Source organism: Parasteatoda tepidariorum, chromosome 12 (assembly GCF_982258835.1).
Source record: "Parasteatoda tepidariorum strain Cologne lab strain chromosome 12, Ptep-v5.0, whole genome shotgun sequence".
Taxonomy (NCBI): Eukaryota; Metazoa; Arthropoda; class Arachnida; order Araneae; family Theridiidae; genus Parasteatoda; species Parasteatoda tepidariorum.
Window position 1 is genome coordinate 20,629,301 of NC_141766.1, and position 14,514 is coordinate 20,643,814.

A 14,514-nucleotide genomic window follows, 5' to 3' on the forward strand; every position below is an offset into this window, starting at 1 on the left:
TACTAATATGTCATTACTAATACATCATTACTTATGATTTTTTTTTTAGTTTATATGAAAATCGCATGAGGTCACACAATTCGAAGTTTTTTTTTATACTCAATAAAAAAGATACTCTAATAATTTGTTTTATTTATTAACCAAATCGAAAGCCTAAAAAAATTATTCTGGGATAAATTGAAAGGTTCGGTCATTTTTTTTGGCCGGAATTTATGTATTTTCACTATAAGTTTCAATTAGATAATTTTGAATTGCAAATTCTACTTAACTCTTTCACTGAAATGCTATAAACATTGATATAAAGAGGAAATGCCCTGGAGGAGTTTGTCCCTTTATAATGTAAATACTGGTCTCACGATTCCGATGTGTTTCGGTGCTGTTTTCCTTTTTCTTCATCCTTCTTATTTTTTTTTTAGTGTCAGGCTTATTTTACTTTACATTTATATCCCCTGTTTATATAAAATATCCAATACTAAAGAAAATAAAATCCAATAGTAAAAAATCAGTTTTTTCAGAAAATTTAAACGATTGAATACAAATAAAAACTAAATAGATGTTTTTTTTAATTAAAATATAATTTTTGCCTTTTAATTAAATAAGTAGAGTAAGAAAATTTATTTGTAATTTAATAATTTTTTTAATGTCTCCAACTGAATTTCTTTTACTTCGTAACAAATATTTTAAGTTTCTAATAAATTTAATTTTGAAAATATAGACAAAATTACACTGTAACTCTTGATTAAGGTGGAAAGAAGGGATAAATTGAAAAGAACTGTCTATTACTAAAGAAGATTATGTCATTGAAAATATAAACTTTGTTGGTGTTACAAAATTCTTTTATAAGAATTATAATGTAATTTTGTTTACATTTTGAAATTTTAATTTAAAAAAAAGTCAATACGAAATAAAACAAAAAATTTGTTAGTTAATTTAATTGTAATTTTTTAAATAATTCATATATTTTAATTGAAAAAAATTTATAAAACATATATTAAAACTTTTTCTTTGCTTTTGAAAGTTTAAATTTTGTAAAATAAATTAATAAGTTTAAATTAAAAAGTAATAATTTGGATAATGAATAAAATATACAAAATAGTTATTTATCTATATAGATCAAAAATATAAATGAAATGCCTGAGAAGATTATTAATCATCTCTGAGGTATTGTGCTATGATTCTGCTCGATTGCGCTACAATTTGACGCGAGCTAAAAAGTTGTAGTATCTTATAAGTAAATGAACTGAACGTTAAGGGGCATATTTTACCCCAAAAGCAACAGTAGTAGCAAATTTTTAACCTATCCAAGGCTTTAAACCATTCTCTTTAATTTAAGCTAAATTTTGCCTCAATACAGATTTTACAGATGTATACTTTCCTTGTTAGTACAATTTTTAAAATTAGTATTTTTCTTCTTCAAAAAACTCAAGCATTTTTTTCAGAATGTTGTCATGGTTCTTATAAATTTTCAGCAGTGGGATTAAGTTTACGTTGTAGGAATTTAGACTTTTTAAAAACAACTTACTCGTTCAATGATCTGAATACGAAGAGATCACCTTAAGGGTTACAATTGTAATGTACCTAGCCTCAACGACCCCGAAGTCTCAGTATACCAGAACCGGGACGTTACTCTGTACTAATTATGTTAGTACTTGAAAGAGTAAGGAGAAGTAAGTACGGAATTTCTCGTTCAGTTGTTGAATATGAATTGAATAGTGAAAAGGAGCGTTTTTTGGCAGCCCCCATTTTGAACGACAAGCATTTTTAGCCGTGTCTATTATCTTAAAAAAGCATTTTGAGCTATGTCCTGAATAACAAGTTAACGGACGACATATTTGATTATTCTAAGAATATCTAGCTCTATTTCTATATATCTATCTGTGCTAACTGACTATTTGAATTCTAACTTTTAAAATGAATGAAATTTTTTAAAATTTCTGTCATTTTTGTTAAGTTTTAGTCACATTTTTTTTTGCAGGTCGTAAAAGCCCTGGCCATAGCTATGAGGTGGGTAGGTACTTAATTACGCCGCATTAGAGCAGTACAATCGGCTACTGGCGACGGTCTAGGAAACTTCCTAGAAGAAGATCTGGAGACACGCCATCTCAAATTCGATCCTCTGAAGAGAAAATCTCATTTTGAGGCCAATTCCTCAATTTAGACATGAATCTGAAGGGGAAGGAAACTTTCTCCAGATCCCTGTACCTAAGGTACTGCTCATTAACCGACCACAGGACTTTCGATTTCACAGATTTTACGAGCACGTATATCGCATGAACTCGGTGGGTCTTAGCGGAGTCAAGGATCGAAACCTGCTCCCTTCGGATTTAAGTTCGATTCTCTTACCACTGGTCTACCACGGCCCCCATAGATGTAAAATTTGTGAAAATATGATATATATATATTTGATATATATATATCATATTTTCACAATATATATTTGATATATTTAGTATATTTGATAATATATATATATATATATATATATATATATATAGCTTCAGAAAAAATATGTAAATGAGGCTCCGGTGTCTTCCATTTGCTTCAAAAGATTAAAGGAAATTTCTACTAGTATAAATGTTAATTTATTACCACTAAAATATATTCAAAAGTCAAATAAGTTCCCTGGTAAGCAGTCGAGGTTAAAGTTAATTTTCGGAATCACGAAAGTCGTTCTTAATTAAGAATTGCACGATAAAAACATTTGACCAGCAAATAATTATGGCATGATTGAACTAATTCAAAGTTTTAAAGACATCCATATTCCTGTGAATCGATCGTATTTATTGTTAAATAGACATGGAATGCCTAATTAGATATTCCAAGTTTTCATTAGTATGTATATATACTATTTTTATTCCATGTATATTCTCCAAGAGAGAATTATTAATTGGCTAAAAGTTTTTTTTCTATACCATCTAATTACGAATTCCAATCAACATAAAAGTTTGTTTATCACCACTGCAATATATTTCCAAATAATTGGTCACCCTGGTAAGCAGTCGAAGTTAAAGTTAATTTTCGAAATCACGAAAGCAGTTCGTAATTAAGAAGTAATGAATTAAAACTTTTGACCAACAAATAATTATGGCATGATTGAACTTATTCAAAGCTTTCAAGTCATCCATATTCCTGTGAATCGATCGTATTTATTGTTAAATAGACTTGGAATGCTTAATTAAACATTCCATATCAATATTAGCATGTCTATATACTATTTTTTCCATGTCTATTGTCCATGCGAGAATTATACATTCCATATCTATATCGCTATGCCTATATACTATTTTTATTCAATGTCAATTGTACATTCTAGAATTATTTGTTGGCCAAAAGTTTTTATTCTGTATCTCTTAATTACGAATTACTACTAACATAAAAGTTAATTTATTGCCACTGTAATATATTTACAAGAAAATGGGTACCCTGGTAAGCAATCGAAGTTAAAGTTAATTTTAAAAATCACGAAAGTCGTTCCTAATTAAGAAGTACAGAATGAAAACTCTTGACCAGCAAATAATTCTCGCATGACTGAACTTATTCAAAGGTTTCAAGACCTCCATATGGCCGTGAATCGATGGTATTTATTACTAAATAGACATGGAATGTTCACTGAAGCAGAAAAAAAAATAAAAGAAAAAAAAATAGCCGCAAAATGTCTAACAACAGTAAAGTAGGTTGAAAGCATCGAATTCTTCTTTTTTTATTCGAAATAAATAACGGTAACAACAATAAACATAGCATTATGGTGCCAAATTAAGGGTGTAGAAGATAATGAACGAAAATGTTATGTAACTGAGAGAACTTGAAGGAGACAGAGTTGTTTTCAAGGATATTTACGAACGTGTATTTTGACATTCAAGAATTGTTTCTAACAGCTTTTTTTAAATTAATATTTTTAATTTTCTTCTTCTTATTTTTAGCATACAAGGCTGTTTAAAGCTATTAAATTTCTTCTGAACAGATTAACATCTAAATTTAAGGCATATTTTTTGAAACTTATGTCTCCTAACATTAAAGTCTATAAAAATTGTACATGCATATTTGAATTTATTAATTATTTATTCAGTTTGTTCATGAATCTGATAGTTTGTCTGATAGACTTTTTGTTTATAAACTAGTTTGGTAGCTTAGAATTAGCAATAAGACATCTACACATTCAAAATTATTCAACTTTCTAAAAATTTAATTTTCTTCACATTCTAGGCTCTAATATTATGTAGTAATATATTTTAAGCCGGGGAAGGAAAAAAAACTTTTAGTGATTTTTAGTGATTTATAATCCAAATTTTTAAATTTAGTTTGGTGAGTTTTGTAACGAATTTTTTAAGACGATGCAATTTCAAAATTCTTTAATTATTAAAAGATATAGTAAAGAAAATACTTATTTTCAACTTATATAAACAATATTTTAATCCAGTTGATTTTAAAAAAATATTTCTTTTTTCGCCGCTTCCCGTTTAATGGATAAACTTAAGAGGTCTACATTGTATTTATTAACAAATACACTGGTTATCATAAATTAAGGAAAATTCACAAAAATCGCGATAACTCAAGAAATTACACATGGAATTTTATGAAACTTACCCACAATATACAACACATAGTAAGGTATTAAACAACATAAAAAGAAATTATCAGACATTAATAGTAGTATAGAAATTAGCACATGTATAAAATAAACAAATTGGAAGTATCGGTTTGCAATAGAAAAAGTACCTTTAATATGGAATATGATTGCCTCTAGAAGCAATACAGCACAAACAGCGATGTGTGATGCTTTCAATTATGCGGTCTATCAGTTCAATAGGAAGTGAGAGCCATTGCTCTTGTAAAGCAGTTGCAAGCGTGGCAAGGGTCTGAGGGGGCGGATTGATGGCAGATACACGCCTCCCTAGAGCATCCCAAACGTGCTCGATAGGATTCAAGTCCGGGGATCGAGCTGGCCACTCCATGCGAGTAATTGTTTCCTGTTGAAGATAATCATCAACAATGCGAGCTCTGTGTGGTCTTGCATTATCGTCCTGTAACAGGAAGCAATCACCAATTGCCCCGGCATATGGGCGCACATAAGCATCAAGGATGTTGTCTCGATAAACCTGAGCATTCACGGTTCCCCTTGGAAAGACATGGAGGTATGTGCGCCCTCCTAAGGATATGCCTCCCCAAACACAGACACTGCCTCTTCCGTATGCATCTCTTTCACGGATGTTTGATGGATGATAACGGGTCCCAGGTTCTCTCCATATCAAATAACGTCTACTGTCACTTTCTAGACTAAACCTGGACTCATCCGTAAAGAGAACAGGCCTCCATTGATCTGACGTCCAGTGGACATGTTGTCGGGCCCACTGCAAACGGTCTCTCCTATGGCGTGATGTGAGCGGCACGCAAATGGCTGGTCGTCTCGCATACAGACCACCTTCGTGGAGCCTTCTGCGCACAGTTGACGTTGACACCAACCTTCCGGTGGCTGCAGCAAGAGAGGATCTAAGATGTGTCGGAGTAGCGGTTCTATTCCTGCGTGCACTTAATGTCAAATATCGGTCATCGGCACTGGTCGTAACAGTTGGCCGTCCTTGACTGAACCTCCTAGATGCCGAATCTGTGGTTTGAAATTGCCTCCAAAGTCTATGAACCACAGATGGACTCACATTTAGCCATCTGGCCACTTCTGATTGACTCTGCCCTGCCTCTAGTCTCCCGATGGCTCTCCATCGTAGTTCTTCAGGCAAATGATGCCTAGAGGTCATTATTACGAATTGGCTATCTCAGATTTTCAATGTCGCAATCACAGTAAAATTTGTGTGCTTTCTCTCAAACTTGGACTTTTATGCTCCAGGCAGATGACGTAAGCCGAGTGCAGCGCCACTAATTTGCATATTGCAATTTTACTCAGCTACTCTTAGTGGACAACATATGCAAATTTTGCACGGTTTGGCTTACTTTTGAAAGAGTTATCGCTATTTTTGTGATTTTTCCTTAATTTATGATAACCAGTGTAGTTCGATTAATATATGTGTAATATATTAATCGAACAATAAGCGAATTATAATATGTTATAAAAATATAATCGAATAATAATATGCTATAAAAATATATGTTATAACGAGCTTAATTTTGAGCCATCTGAAACCAAGTATAAACCAATACTAAAAAAAACTTCAAAATTACAACAAAAATATTGAAACCTATACACTTAAAATAGAAAATAACACCCCCATTTTATAAATCGGAATCATCCGCAAACTTACGTATTGTGTTGAAAAGTTATTTATTCAAAGTTTTATCAAATAAATTGTTTTTCTCAAATCACATTTTTTTATCTGACACACAAAATTACAAGACTTATAATAAACTAATTAAATTAAAACTTGGTAATTGGTTGAAGCTTTGTATGCTAATTAAATTCATACCAACACTTGAATATTGTAAATATTTTATATTTTTATTAAGAAAATTAAATTATGAAGGTTTTTTTCAATATTTCATAAAAGTATTAAATAATTACATTTAAATATCTGTTCTTCCGCTAAACTCCTATAAAAAATTCAGAATTTTAAGTTATTAGATAAGTTATAGAAAGAAAAAAGAAAGTTATATATAGATGCCTTCACGAAGAAATCAAAACCACCAATACCTTTTAAAGTACATTTTTGGTTGAAGTAAATTTAAAAGAACGGGTTAAAACTGTTTTTTCAAATTTGTTTTTGTTATGGAACAATTCAAAAAGCAATTTCTCACACGTAAGGTGTTATTAGAATCGATATTTAGCAAAAAGGCGTAAAAATATGAATACTTTGAATTCAAAATTGATCATTTAAAAATATAAATAATAAAATATACTAATTAAAAACTAATTAACTTATGGCATGAAGTTAAAAAAGTTCACGTAGACGAGACGTAAACAAGTTTCGTAAATCAGTGCGGGCTCTTTTTCTTTCAAGTATTACATGTTAATGTTATAATTTTAAATTAAAATGTTATTTATTATTATATTGTTACATGCAATAATGTTATATGTTACAATGTGAAGATCACTTTTCATTACAGACAATTCAAGCAGAGCCAAAACTTTAAAATGAAAGGTACATTTATTTTTATATCATTCCATACTAAGTAAGTTTACATTATAAAATCTAAATTTTTCTTTTAATGCTGAATCGATCAAAATGGCTTCTAGGAAAAGAAAATTTAAAATACCTTTACTCTTTAAAACTACAATATTGCTCAGAAACTATTGGATCGATTCGGGTAAAAATTTGGATTTTGCAGTCTAAAAATATGCAAATTTTAATTATGTAAAAATTTGCATACCTTAAAATTATTTTTTTTTCAATTTTTATAAAAATAAATTAGAAAAATAATAAGCAAATTTAAAATATTATACTTTGCATGAAGTTATCTTTGAATAAAAAAGTTTTACAATTCTGTGAAGAAAAAAAATTTTTTTTCTTTGAATAGTTTTACAGATATTGTAAAATATCCACAATATCAATTTAACATAACCTAAACATTTGGAACATGGAACCGTATTTTATAGATTACGGCTGCCCCCCCCCATATTTAAAAATGTTAGCATTTAAGTTTTAAAAAAAATAGGTTGATATGTTTATTTAGAGAAATTAGAAATTAATTTTGAGATTGATTTTGTTACTTAAAATGTAGTCTAAACTTTTAATAATTAGCATATTAAGATAATCCCTTTGAACCATTAAATTGCCTGTTAACTTGAGAAATTTCAATGTTTGTATCGAAAGTTATAAGAATGCTCTATTTTTTTATTTTGTGATTTACAAAGTGCCTTATGCATCATTAGTTTATTGAATTTTTTAATCTGCAATAGCCATAACAATTTTAAGCTAAAATATTTATTACAAAATTTCTACAAAGAACAAATTATTGACAGAATCAAGCAAAGAAAATACTCCAAGTGCTACTTGCTACACTATTTTAAATTTTAAGGTTAGGAAATAATTTGTGAAAACCCTTTTGTCTTCCTTAGAATTAAAATCTTAATTTTTTGATTAAAAGAAGAGCGGTGTTAGTGTTAAAAAGTGACATCAGATGGCTCTGAAATGTAATATGCTTTCAAGTTTTTCGAAATTCGGAAATCATTATTTTAAAATAGTTTTTACGAAAAAAAATTTCTTATGTTCTCAAACATTCTGTTTTATTTCATGGCTCATTCTCAGAAAATTAAAATAGTAATCTTTTAATGTGTAAAAATAAACAGAATAATTTTCATTACATGATTATTGGATCATTTTTGCAATAGTTTTCTTTTTTCATTCCTGTTCGTATAAAATAAAGTATTTTTATTAAACCATGAACAAATTTCGCATTGCAGATGTTACTCTGTGTATCATATACTTCATAAATCGGTGTTTGAATCGCTAAAAAATAGCAGTGATTCTCTTCTATTTAGTTAATTAAAAATAATAATTCATTATTAGTTAAAAATAATAAGTTAAAAATAGTTATTTTTAACTTATTATTTTTAACTAAAATAATAGTTAAATTTTTTTAGTTAAAAATAATAATTCATAAAAAATTTTAGTTAAAAATATTTAGTTAATTATAATAATTTTTTAGTTAAAAATAATAATTCATAAAAAAATTATTTCTATATCCATAGATAAATGAACATAACTTTTTACTTACCAATTCCTAACCTCAAAGTATTTTGGTATAAAAAAAAACTTTAATTCATTTATTTTACTGTACAAGGAGCTTTCTTGTAAGGTCTTTAATAGCATCTATGTATTATCAAAGCAGAGATGGGCATTTGTCAATCAGAATAATGAATAAAGAATGATGAATAATTATTCAAAATCTGAATAATGAATAAAGATTTATTCATTAGTCAGAAATATTTTGAATAAAGAATAAATCATTCATTATTCCTTATTCAGTATCCTTTATTCATTAGTCAAGAATAACTGAATAATTTCACTGGTTAACAAAAATGGGCACGGAATACTCTAATTGACTACAATTATGACAACTGCAAATAAAACGTTAATCCTTTTCAAGTATATTTATATAATGTTTGAAGAAATTTACTTTTGTCAAACATAATGCATACTTTTGAAAAATGGTTACATGGCAAAAAAGCGTTTAATTTTTTGAGTTAAAATTTTATTTAAAAATTTAAAATAAGATTATCGTTTGTTTTCAAAAACTATAAGAAATTGTGTTTTATAGATTTTAGAACAAAATTTTAAAATGAACTTAAGTAACTAAACTGTTATAAACCTACTTTTTAGCACAACTAAGTATGTTACGCTGGAGTAAGTTAAAATAACATAAAAATAAATATTCATACTTGTCTTAGTTTTATAGTTAAATTTCTAAAATAAGACGTTTAAGAGCAAACGATGTTTTGCATCTCGTTATATACAAAGACATATCGATTGCATTTTTCGCTGGTTATTCAAAATTTTATTCAGAAAAATTAGTCATGACTAATGAGTTTATTCATCAATCATTATTCAAAAATTTTTATGCATTTGCAAAATGAATGATGAATAATGACTAAATTTTCATATGAATAATCATTCAGAATAAATTTATTCTGAATAAATTTAGTCATGAATAAAATTTTCGTGAATGATGCCCATCACTGTATCTAAGTAAACTGAAACATAATGGTGTACCAATAAAGCAAAAGAACATGAATAAAGCATAAATATTGGTACAAAAATGGACATATAGTTTGATTCTATAATCAAGAGCCTTCCTCAGTGCCAAAACACAAAAGGTGTGTAGACACTAAGCATAGGTCCTGTAATCAAGAGCCTTCCTCAGTGTCTAAACACAAAAGTCTTTAGATATTAAGAATAGGTCCTATAATCAAGAGCTTTCCTCGGTGCCTAAATACAAAAGGTGTTAAACTTTTAGAATCTTTTGTGTTTAAACACTGAGTAAGGTTTTTGATTATATAACCAAAACTATAGTATGCCACTTCCGTACTTCTGTGCTTCATTCACTTTGTTCTGCTTTATTCATGCGAACCACAAAGTATACCTAAGCCTCATTTGGAAAGTATAATTTTATGCTTCAGACTGCGCAATGTTTTTCTTTAAAAAAAATCAAAATTCAAAAACATCAAATATAATAAGAAATGTTTCAAAGTATATTTTAATAAGCAAAATAACATCAAGTCACAAAATAGTTAGAGCTAAACTAAAATGAAATAACAGACATGTTGAAAAAAAAACATTCATACGTAACACTTGTTTTTGAATAATTTCAGAATTATTAAGCAACACATACTAATCTGATCACCAAAAGTGCTTTGTAACATTAAACAAAACTTCAACATTCGGAAGTGAAAATAAACAGAAACTGTTTAATAATTTTTACATTGAAATGGTGTGAACTATATGCATACGTTTGGCACAGACATAGAAAGACCACAATGGCTTAACACTTAAACTCTCTTATTGAGCTGTAATAACTTTTTAAGTACATTGAAGTGAAGTTGAAGTTTTTAATAGTCAAAATTGATTTTGATGTGTTTTGCATGCAAAAAATCGTTTTCTCAAAATGAAACTATCCAAAAATATACTATTGGAAAAATAGAAAATCAATTTAAATTAATTAGAAATATTTCATTGTAGAAGTATTTTTTTAAAATGTTAACATAACTCTATTATTGAACTTTTTTCTTTTTTTTAAGTATATTTCATTGCTGCCAACTTAAATGGTTATTAGGAAGAATTTCGCAGAGAGGTAGTAAAATAATAATTAAAATAGGAAAATATTTTAAACTAACACTATCAAGCATATCTACCAATCAAATAATATCAACATAAATTTAAATTAATCATTTGCCATAGAGAGAAAGGCAATTCTTTTTGAAACTTTAAAAACCGAGATTTATATTTTAAAGCAGAAATGCTGTTACTAATATGAAATACTTTACTCATCAACTGTGCTAGTTGGCAGGTATGACATAAAGGTTGAGAGAACGCTATACTGCGGAAGAAACCTTTAATGACAAATTCTGTTTCACCTATTACTGTCATTGGTATTTTAAAGTTTAGAAAATATGAATTCATAAAAACCTAAAGTAAACCATAAAGTTTCAAATGCTGAAATGTATTTTCTAAATATTATAATGCAAACGAATAATGGCAGGATAACTCAAGATTGCGCAGAGAAGATATTTTAAAAACATTTTCTCAACGTTTGGAAACTTCATGGTTTTCTCTAGTTTCATCTGAACTCCCTTTGCGCACTGAACTCAGTTTTCACAAAAAAAGTTATGGCAGGATAACTAAGGATTGCGCAGTGGAGAAGTAATTCGGCAATTTGTTTGTATTTTGATATTTTTAAAACATCTTTTTAGCATTTGAAACTTCATGGTTTATTATGGGTTTGCATGAATTTATTGCTTCTCTACCTTAAATTACTTTCGTGGGTAAAAGAAAATTTGCTATGAAGGTTTTATTTCCTGGAATAGTGTCTTCTTACATGGAAGTCAATAATAAACAGTTCAATAAATAGCAAGTTTTCAGCTAACGATAGATCAATTAATTATAAATTCAGTTAATAGTTAATATTCAGTTAATAAAAAGCATACACAAACAAATTATTGACGAAAATGGGCACCTGATTTTAGTTAGTTTAAACAGTCAAAATCTTGAAATTCTTTCTATATACATGTACATGTTAATTCAACCAATTTTTTATTTTCTAATTTTAATATAAAAAGAATGTGCATTATATTTTTTTAGTTTGGTTACTTTTCATTTTATAGTTTATTTGATAATTCTGTTAATTTCATTTTGATGCTACACATACACATTACAAATGCAATAAACCACCTAAACGTTCAACACATTATTTGGCAAATAATATTTATAAAAATGTACCCAATTAAACACAAATATGCTAACGCTTACAACACCTACAATAAATTAATATTTTAAAAATAAATCATTAAAAAATGCATTACTTATTTCAAATGTTATTTTTAGAACTCCTTAAATAGAAATTCCTATTGGTCTTGCGAATTTTAAAAATGGTAACAAAAATTAAACAAACTTCGATTTTTTAATACACTTGTGATTACCACTACATGTTATTTTTATAAGAAATCTAAGGTAGATCTCAAATTTCAAAATATTCAAGTGTTATCCTTAAAAGAGAATGTTTTTACAAGTGTTAAAGTAAAATTATTACCACTAATAAAAATTTGTAAGACCAGTGTAAATCCTGAAGTTTTGAATAGCATTTCCGTGGTTCATTTAACATCGTTGCTTCTACTAATTTAACAGTTGGTTTTAATTAATTCGATAAATGACCCCTTTGATCAGAAATAGTTTCCAATGTTTTTCTCTCTTGAAAAAAAACCAAAAACATGATTGCTGCTCAAATAAAAAGGTTCTCCTTAATGACATTATTTTAGGGTCTAAAAACCTAAAGCATGATTGCTGCTCAAAGAAAAAGTTCTTCTAAAAACATTATTTTAGGTACAAAAACCTAAAGCATGATTGCTGCTCAAATAAAAAGGTTCTTCTAAAGGCATTATTGTAGAAAAAGAAATTTTAAATTTCAGAAATTTCTGACGGATAGGTGTATACGCCTATAGAAATCTGGCATAGCAGTGGTATATCTCAAATAACAGTTAGTGGTAGTATTTCGTTAAATTCAAAATAAGTGTCACAATGAATTATTTTGTGTTCTAATTTCTTTCTAACTGCTTCTAAATAAATTTTATCAGAAGAACCTCATTTGAAGTTGAATTAGTTGCAAATAAAAAGTACAGCCAATGCGAAGGTAATCCAACTGAAAACTTTGCATTGTTTTTCAAAATGTCAATAGCCAGATATTCTAAAAACAGCTACCAAAGTTCAAAGACATAGCATAAAAGTTCAATGTTTGGTACACCAAAATTCTCACACAATTTGCGTTTTATTCAGTGACATGCCATGGTAAACTGTTTCTACGAAATTTTTACGATCTGCTACTTACCAGAAAAGTGTCCAAGTCTTTTCTCCTGAAATTACTTCCGTAGAAAATGCAATCTTACTTTAATTCAAAAATATCATTTACTTTAAAATTTAAAACTTGACATTCAACTGCATGTTCTGTCTTTGCTACTAAAGCAATGATTAAACACATTTAAAAGGGTACATTATTAATTAACCATCTACAAAAACCATCACTAAAAAAGCAACACTTTTACTTTGAAAGCACCTTTCGATATAAATCATTGTCACACTTATAGAGTCTGAATGTTCTTGAGGAACTTCAACTGTATCAAATTCATTAGTATTTATTGTTTTGACTTCAGAATTAACAGAATATTAGCGCATGGCTAATGTCAGATACATTCTTATGAAGTTTCTTGGCAATCAATAATAAATTACTAACTAGCAGTATAATCACAATTGTCTGAATGCAGGTGGAAGAGTCACTGCTTTTCCAGGATTATCAGCCAACTGATCGCCAACTTCGATGCTTTCATCGAATTCCGATGATTTATCATCTTCTTCAATCTCTTCACTTTCTGATGATTCAGCTTCATTTTCTCTTGACTGTCTGTTTTGGTTCCTAGCTTGCTCTTCTTCACGCTGTTGTACTTTGACAGGACCATCGAATTGATCACTGTAATATCTATTAGAGACCGGACAGTCTACATTTTCTGGACGATCACAGACAAGGAATCTCTGGTCAAACACTAGCTCTGGATGGCAACAAAAAGGGTGATCTGTTAGGGTCTGGAGATTGCTTGGAGCACATAAATGAAATATATGACAGCCAGTGTCGATATCTGCATAGTATCCACCGGCTATTTTATTGTCACAAGTGAAATTAAGAGGTGGAACTGAGGCAAAGAGCTCTTGTTTTGCGCATGCTTCCATATACAACTTAGCTCTTTCGTACTGTAAATAAATAAAAGTAGTAAATAAATAAATAAATACATGAATGAATGGAAAAACATGCAAGTATTTCATAAAAGCAAATCAATGTAATGTAATATATTTATCTGCAATTATTAGGGTGCGCATAAAATAACGCCAGGAGTTTAGAGCTTCATAACACATGATGTACTCCAACACGTGATCGGAATTTTAAAACAATTAACATACATACGCAGCAGAGTATGGGCTTTTAATTTCTTAAAGAAAAAAAAAATAGTTCCCAATGTTGGCTATAGAGAAAAATTTGGCGCTTCTATAATATGTGTAATAAATTAATGATTTTTTTTCAACTGAAGCAGTAAATACCTTTTTATAATAATAAATAATATTTATTTCTAATTTATAAATAGGGTACAATGTGCTTGTCTTGCTTTGCACGTCAGAGGAACAAACACAAATATCTTGCGAGCATCGGTTGAAAATGTCATTTGCAGCTAACAATTATTAGAACATCAGAATGGTGGTCACATTGAATCCTATTTGTAAATTATAAATAAATACTCTTTATTATTATAAAAAGTTATTTACTGCATTAGTTGACAAATATGCATTCATTTATTATACGCATAATTCTCGAATT

At 28.8% G+C, this 14,514-nt stretch overlaps 1 protein-coding gene across 5 annotated transcripts in view; it reads right to left on the reverse strand.

The window, feature by feature from the left end:
* Positions 1 to 10,124: 10,124 nt before the first annotated feature.
* LOC107447774 (uncharacterized) overlaps positions 10,125 to 14,514 on the reverse strand; it is a 75,431-nt gene continuing 71,041 nt past the window's right edge. For all 5 annotated transcript variants that reach the window (XM_087156124.1, XM_016062787.4, XM_071188080.2 and 2 more), the window contains one exon: positions 10,125 to 13,895. In XM_087156124.1, the coding sequence (XP_087012250.1) occupies positions 13,395 to 13,895 (501 nt within the window). In that variant the 3' untranslated portion in view covers positions 10,125 to 13,394. The remainder of the gene's footprint in view (positions 13,896 to 14,514) is intronic.